Source organism: Rissa tridactyla, chromosome 1, assembly GCF_028500815.1.
Source record: "Rissa tridactyla isolate bRisTri1 chromosome 1, bRisTri1.patW.cur.20221130, whole genome shotgun sequence".
Classification (NCBI taxonomy): domain Eukaryota; kingdom Metazoa; phylum Chordata; class Aves; order Charadriiformes; family Laridae; genus Rissa; species Rissa tridactyla.
Genome location: NC_071466.1, coordinates 181,611,358 through 181,638,731, shown reverse-complemented (window position 1 = coordinate 181,638,731; position 27,374 = coordinate 181,611,358). Strand labels below are relative to the sequence as shown.

General features: G+C 44.9%; 1 protein-coding gene across 2 annotated transcripts in view; it reads left to right on the top strand.

The window, feature by feature from the left end:
• The window catches only part of HMGA2 (high mobility group AT-hook 2), a 121,216-nt gene that overhangs the window by 84,192 nt on the left and 9,650 nt on the right, over positions 1–27,374 (top strand). Inside the window, exons 4-5 of one of the 2 annotated variants that reach the window (XM_054187887.1) lie at positions 12,357–12,389; positions 13,026–13,199. In XM_054187887.1, coding sequence (XP_054043862.1) covers positions 12,357–12,389; positions 13,026–13,112 — 120 coding nt within the window. In that variant the 3' untranslated portion in view covers positions 13,113–13,199. Of the gene's footprint in view, positions 1–12,356; positions 12,390–13,025; positions 13,200–27,374 lie in introns of those variants that run through there. The other variant, XM_054187888.1, reaches the window with a different exon arrangement.

Sequence of the window (27,374 nt, the reverse complement as noted above, 5' to 3'; positions counted from 1 at the left end):
AAATCTACCACAAGTGATACTGATGAGGAGACAGACAAACGTGTTCATCGTGGTGGTGTCTAGGCACTTCACAAGTTTTTTTGCTTGGAGTTTGCCCTTATCTGCTATGTACCAATAGGTCAGGTTCAAATTGGGTTCTGTAGTCCTCAGGAACTAGATGTCCATGTCTGTATTTGTGTTACTGTGGGGTGCTAATCGGTGAATGTATTACACATTTTGCTCCTAAAGTCTCTGTGGTTCATTGGCATCCCAGGCTCTTCCAGGAACGTAACTCCTGCACACTAAAGACTCCCCCAGGACGCTGGCAGCCTGTAGTTGGAGTGTAGGATGGATGGCAGGCAGGTGAAAGCGCGCTCCCAGGTATTACTGGCCCGTGCTATAAGTGAAGGTTCAAAATTTTAAATGGACCTACTCACTGTTTTCTAGGGCAGGGCAGGTTAAACTAAAGCTCATGGGCTGGATCCTCCCTGCCAAAATTATCAACAGTGCAAAATTACTCTGCATCCTCTTTTCTGAAGGCCCTTATCTTGGGCAGGAGGCAATGGCCGCCTTTCTGCTGTGCTCTCTCTTCAAGGATGTGTGGATCCCGCTGTTCACCCATCTGATCTCACGTCTATCAGTTGGTCCAAGCACAGACATCATCTTGTCATGGGATGAGCATGGATGTGAAAGAAGTGTCTTCATGTATTAAGTCATGGTTGGACTTGAGCATAGAGGCCTTAAGTACCTCTATAAGGGACTGTTCAACCAACCCCAGCCCAAAAGGTTGGGCCCCATCACACTTAGGAGTAAGGAGAGGGAGGAGACGTCCACAGTGCTGAGCAGGGAGCCATATGGAGCTTACATGGATTTGGGGAGGTTGCCTCTGAGGTACAGAACGTTTATTAATAATATCCTGATGTGGAGATCTCACAGGAGTCCTGGCTTTCTTGCCAGTCAGGAAGTTTTCTGGAACTGTGATGATGCATCTGGAAGACTCATGAAATCATCAGTTTCGAGCCTGCAAATGAGTTTACAGTTAGCAAAACATTGTCTTTTTGACAGAGAAAAAGAAGAAAAGAAAGAAAAAGAAAAAAGGCCAGTATTTGCTAAGGAAAATGGAGCTAGACTGTATCACTTCCATGAGCTCTGCGTTTGCTTAACTATAAAAAAAAAATCTATATTATACAATGCCAAATGAGCACAATAACCACAAATTGCCAAGGGCATGTGCCAGCAAGGGCAGACGGGAATGAAAGTGAAAAACGTGGATGAAAAGGCCGCACATTTATTAACGTAAATGCATGTAAATTAGCCCCAAAGGCAGACATTCCTGGGAGGTGATGAAAGGCGAAGAGTCATGGGCAACTCCTTATCCCATCACTGTCCCCCACCCTTTCGAAGTGCATGTATAACAAACAGTGAGCGTCCTGGCTGTCCCGCTGCCAGCCCCATCTGACCACAAAGCTGAAGCAGACCTGGCTTCTGCACAGATTGCCGTGCTGAGAGATGGCTTGAGTTCTTCTTCAGGAGGAGCACAAGCTCCCACGGATTCTGCTGTCAGCAGCCTTGAATGGCAGGTTGTTTCTCTGCTTGCGGGTAGGGGTGTAAGCCTCCGCTCCCCCAGGCAGTACAGTTGCAGGGCCTTCCTGTTTCTCTCTTCCTTTTTATGCTCTGAGAAGATGAAGCACCCCCTAAAAGCCTACAATTGCATCTGATCGCACTGGTACCTAAAAAGTCTTTCTAACCAACCTTCCCAATTGCTCTCAATTTTTAAAAACACTACAAAATCCCTCAAAACATGTCAGGAACGCACACACTTTAAGAGGATAAAAGAAGCCAAAAACATGACAGCAGTACAGCCGTCTTGTGTGTGTTGGTGGACAAAAGGAAATATGAATAAAGTATTTCTCTGTGTCTCCTCTCAGTTCCTTGCATATAACGAGCAGTGCAGAGACCTTGTTTCCATTTTCGTGCAAGGAGGAGAGGTGGTGGGCGTTTGGTCCCCCTCTTCCCCACCATCTCTCCTGGCCACTTTCATTCCTCCATCCCATCCCTTTGGATCTTTCCCAGTGTGCAACCCAACCAAAACTTGCCAGCCCTGTTCCCTACCAGCCAAAAATTTCCAGGACACACACTGTCCCGAGCTGTTGTTTCTTCACCCCTCCTCCAAATGCTGTCCTTCCTTCCCTGGTGGCCTCCTTGCTGGCAATGGGGTTTGCCTGGGAGAGTGATGGGCTCGCAGCAACCTCTGGTATCCTTGGGGCTCGCCTCAAGGTGCACCCTCATGCTCTCTTCCCAAGATAAGCCTTGCTTGAGGCTGGGATGGGGAGTCACAGGCAAGGAATGTGGGGACATTTCAGTGCCTGGGAGCAGCCTGCTGACCACCAGCAGAAGGACCTTGCTCCACACCATCAGTAGCTCCCATACCAGTTAATATCTAGAGTATCAGGGTATCCTTAACCACATTGCTGCCAATGCTAAAATGATCTTGCAGCTCCCGTTAAGCAATCCGGTGCTGATGTAATACCTGGTCTCATGGAGCTGGATGATGTTCAGCCACAAATCAAGCTTCTGTCTGCCCAGTGTACCTAATTCCCAGAAAGGATATGGCTCTCTCTGCCAACTACAGCAGCATTTGGAGGCCAGCTATCCTGCTTCTTCATCCAGCAAGCTGCTTTCACCTCTGCTGCCAGGACCACCTAGCCACAGATGCTACCAACTGGTATATTTTTGGCATGCCCCAAACCACATAGGTTTCAAGCACAATAAAATGTGACTTGTTGGGAAATGGAAGCATTTACCTCTTTGGGCAGACTCCACAACTGGTTTGAACCAAGAGCAGAATTTAGCCAAGGACAGGATTTAACTTTGTTTTTTGTGGCATGAAAAATCAAGTTTGTCACTTGAGCACCAGAAACAACAAAATATGGAAGAGTTATCAGGAACTGAGAGTAAATATTGAGCAGTCCTATTCTCTGACATGACCTGCATTTGGTAAAAATGCTCACAAGCCCTCACTAGCAACCGTAACGTTTAAAAGCAGGCAGCTTTCCAAGTAGTGGATGGAGCTCTGTGAGCGAGGAAACCACTTTAAGCTGTACCAGGGAGCGGGGCTGTGCTGTCCTAGGGTGCTCCAGGCATTGCATTCTTGATGTGGCATCGGGTTTCAGTACTATTATGAAAAAAGCTGCAGGGGATTTGCGTGCATACCTAACACACATACCTTTGATGTTCGCATTGTTAGATCCAAGCAACAAGTAGGATCTTCAGGTCAGAAGGAGCTTCCAAAAGGCTATTAAATAACTGTAGCTAGACAGTCAGGTAATTGTCCTGTAAAAATTACAGTCACATTCTTCCCTCCTAGACTGTGCTAAATTCAGAGTCTGTCCGAGGACATAAGTAGAACAACTCCAAAATGACACCAGGATTATCAAGAGCAGAATCTCTTTCTCCCTCCCTCTCTTCCCCCTTCTTTCTCTCTCTTTCAAACGGAGGGAAACATGTGTACGCAGACACTATTCATATTTCTGCTGCTGTCAAGAGGCTGATGATAGGATATTGTAGACTTTGACTTTGCAGTCTTTTAGTAAATGGGTTCTAGCTGGTTAAAAGAGAAAATCGTTTTGCTATTTCGTATTTTCAAATACGTTACTGTGTCACAGATTTCACAATGGTGCATATGATGAAATTGCTATTAATGAGTGAATGGTAAAAGCACACCAGAAATGCAACACAATAGGTTTTTTTCTGCTTTGCGAGGAGTGCCTACAAATCATGCCTTTGAACATAATGAATGTAATTTCCATTTTAAAAATAACAGTATGAACTGAGTTCAGTATTTAACATACCAATCACCAGAATGATCCCAAAATATATCAAGCCAGGAAGTGGATTAATTACAACAACTCGCCACCAAGCTCCTGGTGTATTTCAAGTACGTGGAAAATGTATTTCTATTTTGGACACTGACTTCTTTATGAAACTGTGCCAGGATGTCAGCAGGCTCTAGTCGGACTCTGACAGACACTCTTAGCAGCATCAGTTTCCTGGAGGCAGTAATAATTATCAAATCTATTCGATAGACAGACAGCTATCAGACATCTGTATATCCCAGACGTACAAAAACATCCCCAGCCAACCATGTGGCTACCCAATGGATCTGCTCAGACAAAAGAAGTTCAAGAGAAATGCCTCAGGCCAGATCCTCAGCTGCAGAAAATCAGCCAGGCCTTCCTTGTGTTGTGTGCCTTTTCTTCGGAGGAAAACCCTGCCCAGCCGTCACAGGGCAATGGGAGGTCACGGAGGCAATGGGCTGGATGGGAAGGAGAAGCTCCTGCAGGAGTTCAGGGCCGGGCCTGGGGATGACCACGTAAGCTCTGTACATCTCTGAAGGGGCAGAAATGGCTGTGCAGAAGAGGCTGCCTGGATCCCTTGTATCATTACCACGGTTTGTGCAGACGAAGGGAGAGGCAGCTCTTCCTAGCAGGACCCAGAGTTGTGTCTGTGCTCAGTGACCAGAACAGTGCTTGGGCACAGCCTCAAGCGCTGCCCCACGGTCGTCTGTGCTGTGCAGTTGGGAGCCTTCTCTCCTTCACCATCTTGTCCTCTGCCAGCTAACGTGGTGGCCAGCTGTGGCTAATGAAATAGCGCAGCCCATGGGCTCTTCCCTTTGGGCAGCATGAAAGAGATGGCCCCATGCAGGAGCAGGAAAGGTGGTATGGATGCAAGCCAGGCTGTGGACCTGGACTGGATTGTCTTCTCCTGTAGGTGAAGTCTGCAGGTTTTCTAGGCAGATAATGGTCTCCTGCACCTGCCTTTACATCTCTGTAATTAACGCTCTGATGCTCTCCTGCTCTGGTCGAGAAGTGCCTTGCTAAAACATGAAGCACAAATCTCTGGAGGCAGCAGCACCTTTAACATGCAGTTAAACTGAAGAAATATGCCACAGGTTGCCACTCAGACATTCCCAAGGGAGGACACTGAGACTCCTTGGCTTGAATCGCATGTTGTATTTTCACCAGTATTCTCCTTCAGAGGCTCTTGTGAAGGAATGCAGCTCCGGGCAGTGGCGTGGCCATTGCAGCAGCACTGTGGTGGAGATGTGGGGCTGGGAGCAGAGCTGCTACCAGTCACTGCTGGGACACTGCTGTAGTCCCAGGGCTGCCCCATGGAGCAGTTTACCCCTCATTTTCCATCACTGACGCTTCAGTTCTTTTCCACCCCTGCCTCTAGGGTTGGGCCTGTTGTTGGCAGAAGCTTTCATAGGCCTGGAAATGAATTTGTTTGTTTGTATCTAAGACTACATTGTGGAAAATGGGCCGTGCATGTTTTCCCATCTCTAAATGACACAAGGACACTGTTTCTGAATGACTTAAGGTCTTTGTGACCTTAAAATGAGGAGGAGAGTGAATGTAGGAGGCCAGAAAGAGAAATGTTACTTGACAACAGTTAGATTTTGAGCAAAACCACTGAAGTTCAGAGCTCACTTTCCAAACAGTAGCAGATTTTGCAGCAGATTGTCTGGTTTGGGACTTTACAGCCCTATTTACTCTGTTGTTTCACTGAAGGCCAGTGCAAAGGTCAGGGGGATTCAGGAGCTCCTGGCCATCAGGTCCGGAGGTGAGTCCACTGATGACAGTCCTGCAGCTCTGATCAGCTCCACACAGCCACCATCAGTGGTACCACCAGGAGTGGCCTCTGAAGCAGGAACTTCCCCCAATTTTTTGGTCTGTACAGCGGGAAGTGCCTGGGCAAGAAGAGAGGGAAGACTCTCAAACAAAAGTTGGAACCGGATGGTAATGTGATACGGTGCTTTTCACCTCTGGGTCATCAATTCAAATCCAGCCTGTTTAGTAGTGACCAGAAATCATTTCCACATGGGCCAAGAGAAATGCACGGTGAACACAGGAACACAGAGGTTGCTGTATGCAAACAGACAAGATAGTCTGGAGATAAACAGTTGCACAGTAGTTATTTGTCTGGAGAAGTCTGCAAGGTATAAAGCTAAGTAGTTTCTGATTGGTTTATATCCCTGAATCATGAGGGCTTGGTTTCTTTGCAAATAATTTATCATTTATTTCTGTCTGCTAAAATGTAGGGGTTTTTTCCTTATGCTATAACTAAGAGTAACTGGAACCTCCTATTTGGCTTTCTCAATAGTCTGTCTGTGTAGGGAGTTATAAATAGACAGATACATATGATGTTTGCCAGACAAAAGAGCCGGCTCATGTTTCCGTAGGTGTATATCAAGAAAACCTCAGTGCTGAACTGTGTGCTAGGATTGTTCCGAAAAGCAGAAATTGCTTCTTAATATTTTAGCAGAAAAGTGCACAGGGTGCTGAACTAAACCTGAGCAAAATGCATCAGGAAAGCTTATCAAATACGTGATGGACGATAATGAAGTAACAGGGGAACCACAGAGCAGCGGTATCTCTGAAGAAGAGCAGTCAGCAACAACAGATCCTCCTGCTGCCAAACTGTATTGATTTTAGCCAAGTATGCCAATTTAAACTTTGCTTATAGTATTTAACCACAAGTACAAGGCCCATTAAATGGGTATTTCATAAGCTGCACTACCCTTAATATTTTATGGAAAAGTAACCAATACTGGCTGAAACATTATGAAAATTAACAGCATCTATCCAGAGCACTGAACTAACAGCTACTGTGCTTTGAATTTTGATTAAAGCATTGTTGTGCTTGAACTAATGGTTCAGCTAGCAGATGAAGAAAAATTATGGATTTTCCCTTCCTGTTCTAACCATTAAATTTGTACTTACCAAGGTCTGCAGTGGGGGGAAATCTACCTCTGTGAGGAAGGTTGGGTCAAAGCAACTGAAAAATAATGGGTTACACAAGTGTAAAAGAAAAGAGAATTTTATTTTTAATATATTTCTTCCACGGTTTTTATCCTCTCAGAACATAAAACCATTGCAAATGTCATGAAAGTAGCTTCATGTAAACAAAACTTAAGAAATCCTAACCCTGCTGAAGTCAGTGGCTTGACTTCCATTGGATATATACACACCTGATTGGATATATGTGCCAGTACCTGAATTTTCAGGCTACCAAAAGAGTCATTTGAAGCAGCATGTTTTGAATTTGCCAATTAAAATACAAAATTTGGTTGCCAGTCAAGTAACTCTTAAAAGTCACTTTGTGTATTGGAAAACTCTGATGCTCTCTGCCCTCCTCCACAAGTGGAATTGAAGTACTATTTACTTTGTCATCAGCTAAAGTTATTGGTGCAACTCCTGAGATGCTGCAGGGTTTTCCAGCAGCAGTCAGGGGAGGTCAGTTTAATAAGCTAATAAATATTTTTTGAATGACCTGACTTTGTATTTGGTATTAAAAACTCAGAGGAGTGCCAAGTAGGATAGAAAGTAGAGAATAAAAGTTCCACGGATTTTGCCAAAATTCTCCACAGATTACTATTAGCCTCATTTATGAGACTGCACAGAGGACTGTGAAATCTCCTTTGAACTCTAAGGGCCAGATGGTTTTGCTGTTAGATCCTAATGACCCACAGCAGTGTGCGTACACAGACACCACGGTTGCCAGTTGACTGCAAACGTGCGATGGAGGCAGGAGAATTCATGACCTGTGCTTCCAAAGCACAAGCCAGTTCTGCTTGGGTGGAGGGGGCATCCCCCCTCGCTATTGATGGGGTAAAAAAGCATTTCTGCTACCCCCTCGAAAGGAAGATCATTTCTAAAGCCAAGCCGTGAGCATACCTGGACCAGAGGAGCGCTTGGCAAGCAAACTGTCCTGTGCAGCATGGGGTAGATCCCTGCTGATGGTCATGAAGCCGAAAGTAGCTTTTGCCCTGAGGCGAGGGCTCCCTGGAAGGCTGCATCACTCTGTGCTGGAAGAGGGAGGGAAGGGCTGGACTCGAACCAATTAAAGCTGTAGGGCAGAACAGTAGTTACTCTGCTGTCATATGGAACTGCTTGGAAGACATGATTTATTTTGGATTATATTGGTTTCAACTGGTATAATATGAACTTCCTGATTTTTTGAGGATATGTAGACAAAAAGACTAAATATGGTTTTACTCATCTTTTAATTTAGAACTACAAGTGTTTGGGTGACCTATGAAATTATTTTAATGATTTCTGCACAACACTGAGCTGTCAGCACTATAAATGTCATCCTAACTGGGTATTAGTTTCCATCATGGTCATTTAGTCTCACCAGCAGAGCTACCTCCATGAGAATATCTTGTCTGTGTCAAGCTGTGGGAATAAAACAGAGAGTCACTGTTGCCAAGAAGCATCAGTCAAACATCTTCAGTTTGAAGAGGAAGCCACGAACACAAAATCTAGGAGCACAGTGAGTGTGCAGCTTGCCCTTGGAGCTCCAGGCACAGCAGTCAGGGGATGATTTCCATTCAAACCCGTGCTTTTATCCTCAATCGTTAAAAACGCGTTCCAGCATTGCTCATACTAGTTGGCATAGGCTTACCCTTATCTTTCCTTATTTTTATAACGCTATGAAAAGTCACCATTTAAGAAGTAGTCCAGTGAATGGGAATTGTGACAAATTGAGTTTGATACAACTTTTGACCCCTGGTACACAACGAATATGGACTCATCGCATGAGGCTGCTCTTTTGTTCTCATAGAGAAGGCAAAGACATTATTTGACCAGTGACTATATAGGCTGTATGGATGCATCTAAGGTATTGGCAAAGAGTAAAGTAACAGAATTTGAAAATAAAATAAAATTAGGAATGTTGTCGCAGAGAAGAAGTGGAAGAAGTGTCTTGTAGAAGATAAGCACTTGGGCTTTGAACATCCAAATCTTACAGCAAAGATAAAAACACCAAAAACGTGCTGTATTTTCCTCTTTAGGTGGTTTATTTTTTGTTCAGTTCAAAGTTAGGAATCTTATCCTGAAGTTTTTAATTATTATCTTTTGCCTTAGTTCACATACTTAACAGTTTAAGCATGGCAAAAGAAATTCTGCTGTATTTTGGATTTGTTCTTGTATGACAGACGTTTAAATGACACGGTCATGGGATTTTTCCAGCACTGCCACTTGTTCTTTATGTCTCATACAGATTTAAGAAAGCTACTTAAGGTTGACTTGTACTTGCATGTGATGTAAAAAACCCTGAATTTTGCTTTCAAGTGGATGGAATTTCATCTGATACACATTCAGTTACAATAGCTGTTTTTTAAACTTAGGATAAAAATGAAACGTCAAAGCCTTGTTTTGCACGAAGCTCCCTATACGTATGATCACTGACATAAGAGAGAGCTTTTGGCAGAGCAGAAGGTCTGCCATCTTGCTCTACAGGCTCCTGGGTGGATACGTAATAGTTCAGAGCTCTCATGTCTTGCATATAACTTTATTTTCCTCCAAAGCACCTCTTCAAAGTCTCTTGTGCTTGGCTTTTTTATGGTCCCAGTCTTTTCCATAACCAAGACAGATTCTCTTTCTTTCCAGCTAGTTGAACATGCAGTTGTAATGCTCTTTTGAATCAGAGGTGTCGGCTTTGAAGCCCTGAAAAGATCTCTTAACTCAGTGAACACAAAGCTTAGCCAGTCACGGCGTTTGTATCTGTAGCGTGTCAAAAAGTTTCCAAAGGCATCACATCCACAACAGTTAGAGAAATGAAAGGGGTTGCTTGGGAAATTCCTCATTATTCCTGTACGCCTCAGTTCTTCTCGTCTGGGGTGACCTAAGTGAGCGGACACTGCAGTCCCCTCAGGACTGGACCTTGCTGGATTTATCCAGCCTGGATTCGCCCAGATAGCTCTCCCACGCAGCCAGGCTGAAGCAGGAAAAGCAATGCCCCTGCCAGCCAGCACTTGCAGTGATTCAGCTGCCACAAGCTGGAGCCCTCAGCGTGACACGAGTGGGCACGGCTCCCGGCATGTTGGTGCTGTGTGCCGCTAATGCCGGCCGAGGGGCTGAGCCCGGCTTTTGGGCTTTCATAGCTGTGCTGCTTCCATTTAAGGGAGAAAGCGTAACAGAGGCTGAACCTCCAGATCCCAAATCCCGTGGAAACCCAGCCAGCAGTAAGCAAGCGGTGCCAGGGAGCTCTCGACATGAAGCACTACGATAGCAAAGGTCTTGAATGACTAAGATTCTTGAAAGCCTTGGTCAGTATCAGAGACGGTTTCCAACTGGGCAAAGTACAATATTTTCCCTCTGCTTTTTATGAATGGCTGGATAGGACCGTGCTGGAGTCAGAGTCCCCTGCGAAAGCCATTCATAAAAATAACAACAAAACAAAAGAAACACACACAGAAAACTTTCTAGGTCCAGTCCGGAGCCACTGGGTGCCAGAGGCTGGGAAAACACACTGGCAGCTTGAGCCCCAGCTATCACTGAAAGTATTCAATGGGCTTTTTGGTGGTCTGAAAAGTATGAAGTGCTGTGTAGAAGGGCAGCTGGTAGAATTACTGTGACACATACTAGGCAGAAAGCCAGAGCTGGCCTTGTTTCAGACATTGTCTTTCCTCTCATTGAAGTGTCAGGACCTAATTCATGGAAAATTTGGTGAGCTGGCAGCCCTTTCAGGAGATTTCATTGAGCTACAGTGTGTGAGAGTCACATGAATGCAGAGTGCATGGCCAAAAATATATGGGGATTTCTGAGCAGGAGAGAACAGTCAGCCTCTAAGAATGTCTGCTGATTTCTTGCGGTTTGGGAGTAAACACGTGTACAGGTGTAATGAGCGGGCAAAAAAAAAGAAAGCGGAAAAGCACTAGTGGCAGATTACTGAAGAGCTCAATGAGTTCTGTAATTCCTTTAAAACAAATCATTCCTTTGTCTGAGGGCAGCAAACGTCCGTTAATGAGTTCAGGGCTTGCAGTCCACCTGGAGAAGGCATCAGTAAAACGTGTGCCTTGGTAATGGCTTCTCCATTGCAAGGGAATTTAATGGAAAAGAAAGGGGTCCGCCCTGAAGTTTAAAGACGGACCCAGTCATCACGTAGTTTCTTTCTTATATTTATTTGAGAGCAGAACTTGGAGCCTGGGGCACAGATACAAAAATATAACAATATAACAGCAATAGGATTCTGCTGAATTAGAAAAAGACTGAAAATAAACAAAGCATCTTTTGTTAAAATGGGACAGTTGTGGTGGGCAGGCTGAATTGAATCAGTTACATTTAATTTACGTTTTCATTGATCCTTCCCACTGAAATATTGCTCTGAAAGGCCAGTTACACTGAACTGTTTATTCAGAAATATTCCAGTTATTTCCTACTACGCTGTCATGACAATTAGGTTTTTGGCCATGCAGAGGGACAGCACGTTGGCTTCTGCCCAAGCGAGGCACTGAAATCACGGCTGGGATTAGGAACAGGCAGGAAGGAAGGGCAGGAAGAAAATCATTGGGTGCAATTTATATACTTTGAAAACAGAAAGTCCTGGGGGGGCTGCGGGGGGAGGCAGCAGCTTTGCCCCACTGAAGTAAGAAAAGCCCTTTTGTGCTCTCCGTGTCAGGATTTCATCCTATATCTGTGGTCTTATTGTTCTGTGCTGCTCCTCGCACCCTCAAGGATCGTCACATCACCTGGGCGGCAGTGGTATATTTTAAGTGCGCCTGTGTTAGTTCCTTAATCGGTACTCTTCTTCCTCCTCAGGGCAGGGATGTAGGGCACTGGAACCTTGGTGGGTTTCCTGACTCATGTGGGAGTTTCCCATTCCTGCGTGGGAGCAGTCAGGAGGGAGACCTGCTGAGGAGCCCATGGCTGTGCCACCAGGTCCCGTGTAGGCAGATGGACACGGCCTCCTGTTCTCTCTGCCACATGCTCAGCCATCCCCATGATGGGCATCCCTGAAATCATGTCAACAGGCTTCATTCAGCTAGAGCTCCCAAACCAGGGCTTCCCAGGGTTGGAGCTGCTGCCCGTCCCAGCCTCTTGGCTTGGGCAGGGCTGGATTTGGTCAAGTTGGAAGCCCTGGCTTGGGAATGGGGTTATGTGTCCCTCACTTCTCTGCCTGAGCTGTGCTCCTGCTCACGGCCAGCAGGGAGGGCTTCCCCACAGCAGGACTCTCCACTCATGGCTAAAAGAGCACGGAGAGCGTACAGCATCAGTGGAGACAACAAAAGCTAGTTACAAAATTAGGCCAGACGTAACATGCTGAAGTAGAATTCACCTTGGTTTTAATTATACAGACTTAGTGTATTCCTCTGCATCCACAGCCTCTGAACTACTTCAGAGCAAGGTCACATAGGTGAGTGTAGGAGAGGTTGGGTGTGAGAGCTGGGTATGTTCATCACTCTGTTTCTGAATGTGGGCTTTGCCTGTGTTTTATTTCTATTGCTGAAAACATTTTTCTGAGCATCTGTGAAATCACTGTGAAGTGACCTCCATGAATTTTGTTTCTCACCGTGCTTTTGTTTTACTTTTCAGCCTCAACAAGTGGTTCAAAAGAAGCCTGCTCAGGTAAGAAAAGCTAATTTACATTCTTTAAAATCTTTAAATGAAATAACTCTTCAGTATTTATAGTGGTCTCCCTTACTGTAAAGAATGAAGGGAAGTACATCGATCATATGAGCAGGGGGACAGCTGTTGGCTTGCTAGTCACAGCCACCAGAACAGTTCACGTGGTGGCCCAGAGGAGGAAGCAGCGAACGGTGCTTGCTCAGAAATGTCCTCTTCCTTTAGCGGCCACCTTGCCATGATAATGCAGGCACACGCACACGTATCTCTGGTATAAGTCCAGCATGTGATAGGTATCTCTGCATGTCCTGGACATGAGTAACTGGGGACTGCTTACAGCAAGGAGGGGGGCAAAGGTATAAAACCCTTCTCCTCACTCAGTCTCAAGGAGTCTCTAAATCCACAAAAGAAAATAGGCTGAACTTGGCAGCTAGACTGGATCCATCATAAAGACTAACACATTTGAACTTCTTCTGTTGGATGGTATCATTCTTCTTTAATACCTTGGACAAAGTGCAAGCTAGGGTGTCATGAAACTGGTCAAACGCTGCACTTAATGATCACCTCCTTGTTCTTTCCCCAGCCCACCCCATGTTAAAAAAACCCCAAACACCCTAACTCTACCACTTTGTTACATAGGCAGCAACAGAGAAAAGCCTGTGGGCTTGGGAGCAGGTCCATCCCTGCCCGGCAGAGTCTCTGGGCTGTGCTGACGTACCTCTGTGAAGATGAATGATTGCTGAGTCAAGAGCATAAAGGGTCCTCTGCTTTTCTGGAAAGGGGTCTGCTTTCAGAAGGGAGTAATACTTTTGTTTTTCCACCTTATGGTTTTAATATGCTATTGTACCGTGTACATGATTGTAATGTCTACTGTAATCTGAATTAGGAGCTGTTACATAAGAAACAGAAAACATCCTAGCTGTGAGTTGAAGGGGTGAAATGATGTAACTCTCAAAAGCATGCGCAGGAATCAGGTTTCTACACAAGAAATCAGTACAGTCACAGCAATGATGAATCCGTAGCACTGGCAATAATATTAAGGTCTCCACAAGGCAGATAAAACATAGAGGATGAATGTAGTAGTATTTTCAAGTGAGGTAAGTTTTGCAAGGAGAGGTAATGTCTTTTATTAGGCCAGCTTATGCAAGAAACACAACATCAGTCCCCAAGGACTTACCATCTATAACCTTCTAACTTACACCACACAATTCAAAACACACCGCGTTGTTCTAATAAAAGATATTTCCTCTCCCTGGTCTCGCTTACATCCTTCAACTTTTACGGCCACAATCAGGCTATTCCTACTACGGCGTGGTAGTAAATCTGCTGGCGGGCAGAAAGCCAGCCATCTCCTCCATGGCACCTGAGAGACAGGGAGGCATAAACCCTGCTGTGCAAAGGAGGCCAAATCCAGGGGGCAGAGGCTCCGTGAGGCTGCTTGTGTTGTGGTTTGCTCTGGTTCATAGCAGAGCTCATCCCCACCAGGCCCGGTGGGATAAAGGGGTCTAGAGGTGGTGACTAGCCTGGCAGAAGCCGTTGCTGCTGATGGCACATGGGGTGCCGCTAGCTCTCCAGTCTCCCCGGGCACTTATTCCTGCGAGTATTTTGTTTGCAATGAGCCCTACCACAAGAGAGGAAGAAATGGCTGGGACTGAGGCTGGGCTGGGGTGTGGGAGGACAAAGAGGGGACCCGGGTCTCCATCTTTTGGTAGCAGAACAAAGTAACGACAGATTTAATTGATGGTGAAATGAGGTAGGCGTTTGAGCCAAAGCACCAGGGGTCCCTTTATGGATCTTCCTGTCCTGTCTTCCCCGAAGCAGTGACTCCAGTGGGGATGCTGTAGGATGCCATAGGGTGTTTCAGCCAGCCGGATGCAGCCGCTGCTGCACAGTGCCTCAGCAGCATCTCCATGGTCAGAGGCAGAGAAAAGGAGGCCCTTTGACATTCCCATTAGTAATGGAAATGTTTGTATAGAAAATGAGGAGGCACGGAAGAATGCATGAAAGGAGGGAGAGGGCTTTTTAGAAATCCCCAGTCATCACAATATGACTAGTGAAGTTACACTCTTTAAATTATATTGTGTGCCATGTCTTCACTCAGAGAACATTTCTTTTTTTTTAATCCTTGGCCTGAGGGATGTTCAGTGAAATCATTGACTTGTCTTTAACCCTTCCTGGTTTTAATACGCCCTGCTCCCATGCTTACGCTAGCACAATGTTGCGGTTTTGCTGGATGTGGGTGCATAGCAGACAACAAAAATTATCACTGTGAGCAAGCGCTCATGACAGTGTCTTCCTGAGGCTGAAAGAAGAACGAGGTAAAACAGTGTAATTCCTGGGACAATCAGGAACTTCATGCTGCTGGGTTTCACTTAAGGCCGGTTGCCTTTCTCCATTTTCTTTTTATACTACTGAATTTCCCTTTAAAGGAGGGAGGTTCAGACTCAGAATTAACAACAAGAACATGAGCTCATGCAGGCTTCCTAATCTGCGCTGTCTAAGGAAATAGTGATAAATTATATAAACATGGGGACTACATGGAAGTTCATGGAAGATAATGTAAATCTTACACTACATTCAGAGGAATCTCTTCCTTTTCCATCTGTTTCCTTCAAAATATCCTCCCAGATGGCTTTACCATGTGGCAGTCTGGATTAAGTTAGAAATGTGTCCTCTCTTCGTCAGTGGGGACTGTAAGAGGTTACAGTCGAGAACTGCTGTGTGATGGTGAGCGTGTTACCCCAGCCTGCCTTGGTAAAAGTGGCAGAAACTCTTGGTTGGGTTTCACCCCTGAGTGCCGTGCCTTGAATTTAGGTATATTCTCAAAGATTTCTATGAGCATTAGTTTCCATCACTGTTACTCGTGTTACTGTTGCTAGTACCTATGCCTCTTGGGTTTGTGTCATTTTTAAAAGTATAAAACCAGCAAGACCAGATAAAATTCTCATTTTTTGAATAACAGCTCTGTTCCCATCACTGTTTCCCAGATTTTAAGCATCGTGCAGGGCTCCACCATGCTCTAAATCTCTTTATGGATATCTGCTGTCCAGTTTAGGGCCATACGGATGCCTATATAAACTTCTGCAATATCTCCAAACATCCCCAGAGCTCTGAAGATTTACCACCACGCAGATGGTAAATGCAACGGTAAAATCCACTGGAAATCTACACACCCATATCATTAATACAAACATTTAACTACTGTGGTCTGCATGCATCTTTGTGATGATCACTGACACATATTCTCACACTTCCTTGGGGAAACGAGGAAAAGAAAGCCAGTCTAACTGTGAGACATTGGTAAGTTCAGCGCCTTCACATAAATTTGTGCCTAAACCTCAAAAACGAAGACGCGCCTTTGAAATCCACTCTGTCTCCAAAGAATGGACAGCCAGATCTTACAATCATGATGTAGTAGTATGACTACACTGAATATATGAAAACAGTGAGGTGTGCAAATAAGCAGTCCCAATAGAAGCTTCTCCATTTCCTCAGTTTTAAGCTGTTTGTAGCATCTGTAGCCTCAGCCATATGGAGGAGTAACATTCTTAAGTAATACAAAGGAAATAGATATTTTTAGGAAAACATCATGAAAGCTATCAAAGTTTTCTGGAAACAGAACGTGTTTTATTTTTATCATTTCTGGAGAGAAGAAATACTGTTGAGTGTAGAGCAGCCCTTTGAAAATCTTCTTATAATCTCTTTGGGAGGTCTATTAAAATCTCAAATCCTTGCAAATCCTTTGTATCTGAGTCTGAAAGACAGCATATCAGTCAGAAAGACAGTGTGTCAGTCACAAGAAGTGCACTTAAAGTGTACGTAGAGAAATGTATACAAAAAAGTGTACAGAAAAAGTACACCAAAAGTACACATAAAGTTTACTTTTCTACCTAATGCTAAATGCATTAGATGCTTTTAAATCAATGCCCCAAAAAATCAAATCCCAACGAGAATAAAAGCTAAAAAGAAAAGTGTTACTTCGCAGATTTGCTGTATTTTTTCCTGTTACTCATTTTTTAGTCTTGGTATCAATAAAGTTATGCATGTTAATTAGTCATAATATATGTATAAACCTCACAACCTCAATATATGTGTTCCCCAGCTGCATCCATCACATATGCCTACTCAGTGTAGGACACGGTAAATGCTAAAAGCGTCAGACAGGCTCTGCAGCCCAGAAGCTACATCGATGATTCACGCATTCATATGCAGCCCAAAAGCAGCAGACTTTGTGAGCAGAGCTGAGTGTGGGACCTGTGGTGGTTGTGTGGCAGGTCCGATGCGCTGGGCCACGCTGCGTGCGCTGCGTCGCCTCTCTGTGCCGTCCAATAAATCTGCACGTCCACAAGCTCCAGGTGTGTTGCATACACGCAAGCCGTCACATGTGGATTTATTTTTTTTTCCCTTCTGGGAAATCCCAGAGAGAAATGTGGTAGAAATACTCCAGAGATCCACTTTAGCAGGTTGAAAAGAAGCTTCCAGTGTCGCAAGCAAGATGGTAAATCCTTCGCACCCATGCAGGTGCACATACACATCTGAGAGTGTGTGTGCCACTGTCCAAGCCCGCCCTGCGTCCTGACGAGCCAGAAATATTGCAGCCTTACACAACTGAGCCTTGGCTGTAGAAACATTGAAAAACCTCTGCCCTGGAGGTTGACCTGGTGCCCTGGGGTTTCGTTGCTCTTCCCGCTGCATCCAACAAGCTGTGTTGTGTGTCATGTACTTTTTCTGCATTTACTGATACGGAGAGTGAGAAAGTTGCCAGATTGCAGAGGGACAAAAGTTATTTTCCAATGGTACGTGGAATTTTATACTTCAGAGTAGGATAGCCGCATGTGTGTTAACACACACCACTCCAGAACATCCTCTGAAAGACCGAGTTACCATTCTTTTATTATTGTTATTTTTAAAGCAAATGCTCAATGTTTTCCCAAAGACAGCAGTAGGGGACATCTTATGTGCTAGAGGCCCTTGGTACCATGTGCATATGTGCTGAGCAAGTGTCTATCACGGCTCCACCAGCCCAGGCTCACTGCACCTCCCGGTGTGGAGGGTGGTCCCAGTGGAGCTGCCCAAAACTTTCCCAGTGGGGCTGAGCCCTGGACCTGCTGTGGGACACTCCAGCTCAACACCCTGTCTCCCGTCACCACCAGTCAGGGTGGAACTGGTCAGAGGTTTTGCATAAATAGCTTAATGGTGAAATAACCTGGTTTTATTGATCCCTTCCCCCATAAGTGTCCTTGGAATTTTTGCTTTTCCAAAGCTTCACAATATTATGATCACTTGGGGACTCAGTTTTTTAAATCAGAATAGGATTTGATTTTGTTTTTTGAACACTTTTGCCCTGCAAAATCTTTCCAGATTTAGCTTCTGAGTGTTCTGGAAATGTTTTTCTGATTTGAAAACATTGTTTTAACAAATGGATAAAAATGTCATGGGAAGTCTTACGAAAAATGGCTCCGATTTGAAAATTATGTTTCATTGTTACCAGTTCTGCTGCTTGTATTTCAAGCAACATGTAAGGATTGCTTGGTGTAAAATCCAAATACAAAATTGGAGTAGTAACAGATTTGTGGACTGGAGCCAGAATTATTAAGAAATCAGGTGGATGCCTGAACTACAGGTAGGGACCTACCATTGCGCTGGGAGAGGTTTGAATTTGATTTTAAGGAAATCAGGGAAGTGTCTTGCTCTCTTCCTGGATGCAGTAGACGGAGTCTCATGGAGGGTGCTGGGCTTACCTTCGAAAGGCAGACATACTCAGTCTTCTTTTGTAATTGGTTTATTGTGATAGCGCTACTGAATAGCTTGTCCGATGACTAAAAAAAAAAAAAAAGAGCACAGTCTTTTGAAATAAAAACAAATCTGGGGAAAAATACAGAAGTTGCAATTATCAGTTCTATGAACAGATAAAGCACTAACCTGTGCTAAAGGACGAGGGCTAGAAGAGAAAGTCATGTATTTCCGACAGCAAATATTTTGTTATTTATATGACATAACTTCTGAATAGACTCTGAATAGCATCATTCAACAAGGCTAGACCTAAATACCCAAATCAGTGTAAGATTCAGGTTTCCAAGGTTTTAAGTAGTTATGATTGTCATTTATTACATAGCTATGATAGAGCAACATTTTTGAGATCCTACTTCCAGAAATTTGGCTTCAGATCAGCTACAGTGATCTGAAGACATAGGTTGCTGCATCGTGCTGGGTGAGCCTCTTGCTTTCTTTGAAGCCATTAGCACTGAGCACTGCAGTGTGAAAGTCCCATTTTGGGCAAGTCTCCCAGTGCCTTGATTCTCCTTCGTCTGAAACTGAGGTGCCGATGCTCCCTTCCTGCGAAAGTTAGTTACGATTTGATGTGACTAAAAAAGGAATCAGATTTAGCAAGATATTTTTGCTTCGTGTCTTGTCAGGGACTGTCTGGGGGATTCAGAGTCTTGCCTGCAGCAACATGCCGCTTGGAGATGTCATGTCCTTGTCAGCCAGTTTCTGAGTCAGTCGAAGAGCAGGAGTGCCATGGCATAGCCCAGCAGGAGCCTTCAGCTCTCAACAAGGGCAAAAAAAAAGGTTATTTTAACTGTTCAAATCGGCAACATTTAATGTCCTTGAGACAAGCCCTAGAGCAGGAGGCAGCTTTCTGAATGCGGCACCGGTCACATATTTGCCTATTCAATACAGACATGCTCTCAGGTCGCTGCTCTTTTCCTGTGTGCTGGGCAAGGCCTGTCCCTAATGGCACATAGAAACATTCAGGGACTACAGCTATTGAGGCGCTCCATGCGTAGCCCTCGGAGCAGGCGCAGCAGTTGGTGGTACAAGGCTGGAGGCTGAAAGGGTAAGCTAAAACATGTCCCTAAGTCAGCAACGCTCCTTGTTGCCCTCTCCCCACCTCATCGCTCTCCCTGCTTGGGGAAGAAACCCAAGATGGGCAGGTGATGGCTGTGGACAGGGTGGCTTAGTGTTTGACCCCATGGCTGTGGCACGGAAGCTGCTCAGGGAGGTATTCCATCCACTTCAGAACTTGGCTCCGATTCGTGTCGCAGGCGGAGTGATTAACTTCACTTGTAAGAGAGAAGTAGTGAAATGTTTATTAACATAAACCAGTGATTTAACAAAGTTAGTAGTGAATGCAACAGTGTTTTACGAGATTCGATGCCAGGGTACACTTGATTATTTACTGCATAGAGGCCAGGGTCAGACAAGCTCTCAGGGAGACCCTCCCGTTGAGTCACGAGGTTCGGAAAGGACTCCCTTGCTTTCTAAACTCCTTCTCTAGACAGGAGTCTAGGTGCGGCTGGATCCAATCCTAGTCCCAGACTTGGTCAGCGGTTTATGTCTAAAGGATTATATATGCGCAATCAATCCTTATATCACTTAGCTAAGATTTCAAAGTTTAGCATGTTATTAGTCACCGAGAATCTGTTGCGGCAAGGAATCTCTCAACCTCGAGGAGAAGAACCTTAAGCGAGCGTCCCCACTCAAGGGGAGACCCTGTCGTGCAGCCCGCTGCCGTGCAGGAGAGCTCAAAGGTCTCTTGGGCTGTCCGCTATTTATGGAGTAAGGGAATTGACCTATAGTCATATTCGCATGGGAACAAGATACCTAGGTCCCCACTCCAGACAGTGTTTTGGTTATGTTGCCAGCCATCTCCCACAGTTCAAGTGCAACTCATAACAACTCCTGCTGATGGCCATGGCTTGAGCAGGAGCCGGGGGGGGAAGGGGAAAAGGGGAGAGCACACCGCCACAACAAAACGCAAACCAAAATCTCACTAATGATAGCCAGAAGAGAAGGGGCTGTGACGTGTGCTTGGGAAACACCGTTGAGGAAGACATCTAGGCAGGGAACAGTGTTTAAAAAAATGTCAGTCAAGAGTAAATTAAACAGTGCTACTTTTGCATACACATGCTACGCATTTTGGCTGAGATTTCCAAGAGTAACGAGCCTGTGCTGCTAACACTTGGGTATCTTACTTCACAGACATACGGTATTCTAGGCAGTACTTGGCTACCCCCTGAAAATTTGGATTATTTTAAGATGTTTCCAGAATGATGTCCAGAAAGTTGAACCTACCAGAACAATAAGCCTCTGGACTTATGGCAACAAAAATAATCAAAATGCTAATTAGGAAAGATGAGGTGTGTCTGAGGGCTGCTCAGGAAAAAAGTGCTCTTTGCTGAGAGCTTGGTTCCTGAGCTGCTCATAAAGGCTCTGCATCTTTCACAGTCAGCATTGTTGTTGCTTCTCCACACCCAGCTGAAGTCACTGAAAGATGCCTTATTTCCTGACATAAATATTATTAACAGATACTCCAGGACTGTAACCCAGCTCATCTGCTGCACTGAAAAACATGGAACATGAACCTTCTACGTAGCCACTTCTAGAAATCGCTACTCTTTGCCCTGCCAGTTCAGGACCACATAAATTCTGTTGCAAATGTTAAAAATTAGGTATGCTGCAATGAATGTGGAATATGGTAAACACAAAGAAAATCAAAGTTAAGACCAATGAAAATACATTTTTTATCTGTTAAATAATTTGCTGGGATGGTCAGTTATAATATTTGCTTACCAGCACTATTAAAAAGATTTGGCTAGGGAAAAAAGCAATATGCTTAGCCCTTATTAACTGATACACTTCTTTAAACACGTTCTGGAAGGAAGCAGTAAGAAGTCAATATTGTACTTTATTCTGGGGTTTCCATGACATCTTGGGAATTTTATAAGGTCCTCTTGTTGCCCAAAATAACAGTCTTGGAATTGAAGAATAATAAGAAGCATTTCACAGCTACTCTGTCAGTCGCTACGGGGCATTTGTGAAATTTGGGGAATTTAATTCCTTGAAATCGATGCTGCCATGCTACCCTGGGGTGATATCTGTCCTCCCTGGGCAGCCCGTCAGCTTGTGACACCTGTGCCAGACGTTAAGGCTGGGATGGATAGGCTCGACCTGCGAGCATGCCTCTTCCCTTGCAGCTTGGAGAGGACAATTCAGGCAAAGGATTCATAAAAGTGAGCACAAAATAAAATCGTGATAGACACTCTAAAACCATTTCCCGCAGTGGAGCTTCCATCCCATATCGCTTCTGCTGGTGCTCTCGCTGTGCTGTCCCATAGTGCTGAGATGGTGTAAAGCAAACCAGTTGGAAAGCACATGCTGTGACAGACAGGCTGCTGTCTGTGGCCCTGTTCAGAGCTCATGGTCATCGGTTTCTCATTGGATATTGTGAACATGCTGCTGCTGTGTTTATAGGCAGCATAAAAAGTTTGGAAGCATCACAACCTCTTAGTAGACTATGCAGTGAGAATTATGCTCCTAGGTACTTCAGGTTGAAGGCTACAGGAGTATGTGGGTGGTTTTCAGACTAGCACATTGCCAAGCAGTGCATGAAGGACCTAAACCTTTGGGCAGTCCAGTGTTTGTAAGCATCTTGAGTTCACCTTTATTGGACCTAAATAAATAAATGTGCTTTTCTCACACTGACGAAGGAAAAGAGCCATCCAATACAGCTGCCTGTGTGTTGGGCATTGTAGCACTCACATCACCATAGCATACTCTCTCATGGATCCTGTTTCTTTGGGATCCCAATGCCACAAATGTTAAATGCTTTATGAAGTCTGCTCCAGCAGATGGTGAGCATCACCATGATGAAGTTCTGCTGCTGATCCCATTGTAAGGCATTTCTGGAAATGCCAGAATGTTTTCAGAAAATGTTGGCCAAAATCTTTCTTTAGAAATTGCTCTTTCTTAAATTAAAAAAGGATATAGTATCGCCAATGTATGTCTTGCATTGCCTCTGCTCTGTCAATGTAGTCACATTGTTCAGGGCCAGTCTCTGATTTCAGGTTTGGAGAGTTATTTGCCACACAACAACCATGGGAAAAGAGAAGGAGAGAAATAAAAAAATGAATCACCCACATTCTGCCCGAATTCAGATCTCAGATTTCCCACATCCTGGTATTTAATTTCTCACAGAGTTACCAATGGTTGATCTCACGGCAGGATTAGCGGGAAGAAAAATGAGAGCTCCATTGAAACCAGACTTGAGTCTGGAAGGAAGGGACATGTGAGCTCTAGGACCCGGGAGATATCAGATTTGGGGCAGTGAATGGCTGCCACCCCCTCCCCTTCCCTGATTCTCATGCTTATTTTGAGTCAAAATCTGGAAACTGAAATTAGAAGAGCAAAGAGACAGTTACAGTATGTTGGGCGGCTCGCCCATGGCTATAATAGTCTCCTGAGAACTGTGTTATACAGTGAGGCATTAACTGTAATTTATATTAGTGGTTTTTTTGTGTTTAGGAAGAGGAGAATAGATTAACATTGAGGTATAAATTGCAGTAAATCAGTCTCAGGCCTAAAAGAAAACATGTTTTGAACACACATTTCCACCAGGATACCTTTTCTGATTTGATTATAGAATGTAGACGTGTTCAATTGGAAAAGAAACTCCCATAAAAGGTTCTATAATCAAAAGGAAATAATCACTATCTACTAAGTTGGACAGCCCCACTCACTTTGAATCAGACTATCTTGCTAGAGAAAGAAAAAGCTTTGCCCTGTGGTAGCACAGATCGTGGTGCAGATGGAGCCTGAAAAGTTGGGTTGCCTGTCTATGCTGAAGAGGACCATACTTTATGGCCCTCCTGACCAGATTGTGTGGAAATATTCAAGAAGTTGAAAAAATCTTTAAATGCATCACTCTAAATCCTTTAGGAGTTGAACATATTAAGATGACAAGAAGAGTATGTCATTAAACCATAAGTACCCTTTTTGGATTACCTGGTATTTGTAGATTTATTGGCAAGATGGCTTAAATTAGGGATATATTTTTAGCCTGCAGCATTACATAATAAAATAGCAGCAGAATTTTTTGCAGTAAAAAAAGGGAGGGGACGGGGCGGGGAGTTTATTAAAACCAACACAAACTTCTCTGATTTTGTGCTTTCGCCTGCACAAAGAGGTGCTCCATGGTTACACAATCGGCAAAGTTTGCAAGAAAAGCATTTCCATCACCCCATTTTGATCAGGAGTCGTCGCCCTGCCTTTCGCTGCAGACCTGCTGTTTAGTCTGAAACTGAAAATTAAACCCAGAACTTCAACTCTCAAAGTTAAATACTCTGCTTTACTGCCAGCACACAGCCTCACCAGTGTCTGTGTGGTAAGATCTGTGATTAAACTCTTCAGACGTTTTTAAAAACGTTTTACAAGTCTGTTAAGCTTTAGTGTTTTTGTTTTGCTTTGGGTTTTTTTTTTTTTTCGAAGAAAAAAAATCATTTAGCTGAATTACACCACAAAGTCTCGCATGAACTTTGCTGAACAAGAGTGGAGAACCCAGCCTGTGATCTTTCAGAAATATGTTTCTTATTTGGGGAGAGGGGGTGGCTTTTCTGAGCCCAACCTGGGGAAGGTAAAGCCCTGTACGTTAAACTCTCTCCTTCAGAAACAAAAAAAAAAAAGAAGAGGGAAAAACGGGGGAGACTGAGGAAGGACAATGGCAGCAGCCGAGCCCCCCGCGTCCCTGCCCGCCCCAAGGCCTGCGCCTGGGGATCATGGCGGGGGCTGCGTGCCCGGCTGAGACCCCCTCGGCCTCGGGGCTGGTGCTCGTAAAAATGTCACCGGTCCACTTCCACTGTGAAAGGCTCTTTTATCTCCCCTTCCCGCAGCCCCTCTCCAGTGGGTACGCAGGGCCGGGCCCGGCGGCTGCCGCTCGGCCTTCCCGCGTGGCTGGGCCCTAATGAGGTGTGTGCGGCTCTTGGCTGCAGGTTTTCAATCTCTTTCTTATTACTTCAAAGCTGGTGCGCCGAGGTTCAGACAAGTTTGATCACTTGGCAAAATCTCTCAGCTGGGATTCGAAAGGGAAGACGCTTTATTTTATTATTTATCATTACAGATAGATAGCTGTTCCCAAACCGCGGTTGCCAGTGGCTCCGTGGACCGAGCCGTAATGCTTTTTTAAGTGATAAAGGATTGGAGGTGAATAACTTCTGGCAGTTGCTTCCTGTCTGTAACAAGCAGTCATTTTTAAGAGGGGGAGGAAAAGGAGAATAGAAATCCAACAGGCCTTACTTTATTCTCCTTTTCATGTTCTAAAATTGGGGGAAGGGGGACAAAAGTTAAACGATGTGTGTTTGACCTCCATTTCAAAGCCTGTCCTAATGTTCCTTTCACTACTCCATTCTGGGAGACCTTCACCGCCGTCTTCCCTCTGCTGCTCAACATGAAATATGCACAGAAATGGATGCTGTTTCAAAAGCCACCGGGGCTCAAGAGGAAGGCAGAGTCCCTCGTGTTTACCTGCATGGGCTACAGAATCCTTTGGGGCTTTGCCATCTCCACTGCCACAAGAAAGCAGAGCTAATGCAGTGGCCACCAGCGTCACAGTGAACTGTACAAGCCGAAGGACTTTTAAAGATTGGCATCCACCCTTTTTTTTGCTCTTTCATCTAATTATGGACATACATATTAGTGATTAGAGACTGTCATTAGAGCCTCTGCTTGCCTTAGGCTCCAGCCTGGATTTTGGCTCTGGAGCATGGTGTGCTGTGTGAATGCAGGGGGTTTACCACTCCTCCAGTTTACAGCCTCCACAAGAGGTTTGTAAGAGCAGCTTCTCAAAGTTGGTGTTAGTCCAGCTCGGTTGTATATGTTTCTAACAGCACCGCTGCCTTCTTCCCCTTAATATTTTATTTCCTTCCCACCAGAACTGTTTACATCTTGTAGGGTTGAAACTCTCCAAGACAAAATATGTCTCTGTCAGTGTTAGCACAGCACCCGTGATTGCTTCAAGCACCATTTTCGCTTTAGGCCTATGCTATGCAGACTTTAAATGGTGCTTCCTGCAAAATTCTTCTGACCAGTACTGAGATTTTGCTGGAGATTTTCACTCTCCTTTTAATCACATGGGGAACAGATTTTTTCAAAGTGTTTTGACCTGCTTAGGTCAAAAAGGCACTTGCTATACTCAGATGCCAAAATGCGTTTAAGAAATCTGGCCTGATGTAATTTAGACAGCTGAGTCTCAATTTCAAAAGGCTTCAGCCGCGCAGGCTTCAGCGCTGAGTGACCTGCTGCCTTGCAGAAACCTCATTGCTGAGTTAATTTCAGGGCCGCTCTAAAATCCGTGGCAAAGTTGGACAGCTGGAGCTGAGGTTTGTTTAAGCATGGCTGTAGGAGATGTTGAGAGGCAGAGCCTAAGGCAGGTACTTTTTAGGGCATCTAAACGTCCGACCAGCCTAGTTCCTGTCTCTGGAAGTTCTCAGTGTGAGCCCCCTGGACTTAAAAATCCTGTGTCAGATAAGCCCTTTCTCTCAAAAGTAACCAGAGAGACTCATTATCACTCCATTATATCAAACAGTTCTCCTAGTGGGAGATAAGGTAGGAGATAGACAAATGTTTCTGAATCCCCCTTAATCTAACAGGAAGAAGAGACTTGAATCTATGTTTAAAGAAGGCTGTTCTAACTTAAAGAGGAATGTCCTGTCCTGTCCTGAAGTGATCCTCCTTAGCACTGTCCTGGTCCCCTCTGACCAGGTTATCTCTGACCAGATTATCTGAACCTGTTACTCAAGGACCAAAATTTTGCCAAGCCTTGTGAGACACTTCCTGCAGCAGAGGAAGGAGATCTGTAGGAGTGGTTTGGGGGCGTGCAGGGATGGTAGCTCTCTCTGACCTCTACCACTGTTGTTGACTTGGGCCATGCTCACCAGTAGCTGAGTCCCAGCACAGCCCCAGCAACTTCACTCTGGCTGCCCCAGCTAGTTCACTTTCTCCAGCAGCTGGGGATGTGGATCATCCAGTAAGCCCCATGAGCAGCCTTTTTGCTAGTCAAGCAGTGTTGTTCCAGCAGTGAAAGGAGAGGACACCCTTAATTTTCTCACTAACTATGCAGCTCAAAAGTCGCAGGCTGGTCACCTGCGGGACAGCATCAGTGTTTTGCTTTATTCTCTCTGCTCCCTTTCCATCCCTCACAGAATATTTGATTATTTATATAAAAGTGGAGTTACTTCAACAGAAGGAAGGTGCACCCTCCGTCCACAACCGCTTGGTGGGTCAGCTTCTTCCTGGAGAGTAGAAAACCCAGCTTAAAGTATCTGTTTCAAACCAGAGAGCATGGGGATTTCAAAGCAAGTCTGCATCTGAGTTTCCAAACCAGTGCTGTCTCAGAGATAAGTTTTATTCTTGCTGTCTGTTGTGCATTGCCTTCCTGAGCGTGAAAGCTTTGAGGACATCTCCAAGTCAAAATGATCTTTAAGACACTTGCCAGCCCTTGGACTGCTCCCAAGAGCGTTAGGCAGCTCTGCACATGCCCACCAGCATGCACTTGGGCACTGGGAAAGTTAAGTGTCAGCTCAGCCAAGGCCACTTGCTGGTATCCAAATACTGGACTCCTGCTATGGCCAAGTCTGTTGTCTTTTGAAGGCCTTAGGTGACAAGGTGGACCATTAGAGGCTAAGGTCATAGGGACTTAGACATTTAAAGCAAGAATGTTGGTTTCCAGTCCTTAAATCGCAACCCAGAACTGCCCTGTCAGCTGCCACCTCTCTATTTGTCTCTCTGTTTATCTTTAATGACATTTCAGTAAGAGAGTTTTGCTTCCCTGGGGGGACCTGCCTGCTTGCTACCCCCAGGGCTGTCCCATGCCTTAGTCAATGACTGCAGAAACAGGGCTGGGAGAGGGCAGGGGCTCTCAGATCTGCTCTGTAGGCAGAGGTTTTAACTGTGCTTTTAACCATCAGGCTAGAGAAGTTGTGCTCCTTCTGGCATGCTAGGAGCGACAGTGCACAGAAATTGCTTGCTTGTGGGCTGATTGAATTTTATGTATTCAGATACAGAGTTTCTGTATTGAAATAATTTCTTTAGGTGCTCTTCTTAAAAACATGCTTTAATCCAGCAGTAAGAGTAGCCTAGCCTTTCTGTATATGGTCATGGTGATCTCTTCTGCCCTAATAAATCCTTTTATTGTGATGAGGGAAGTAAAAACCT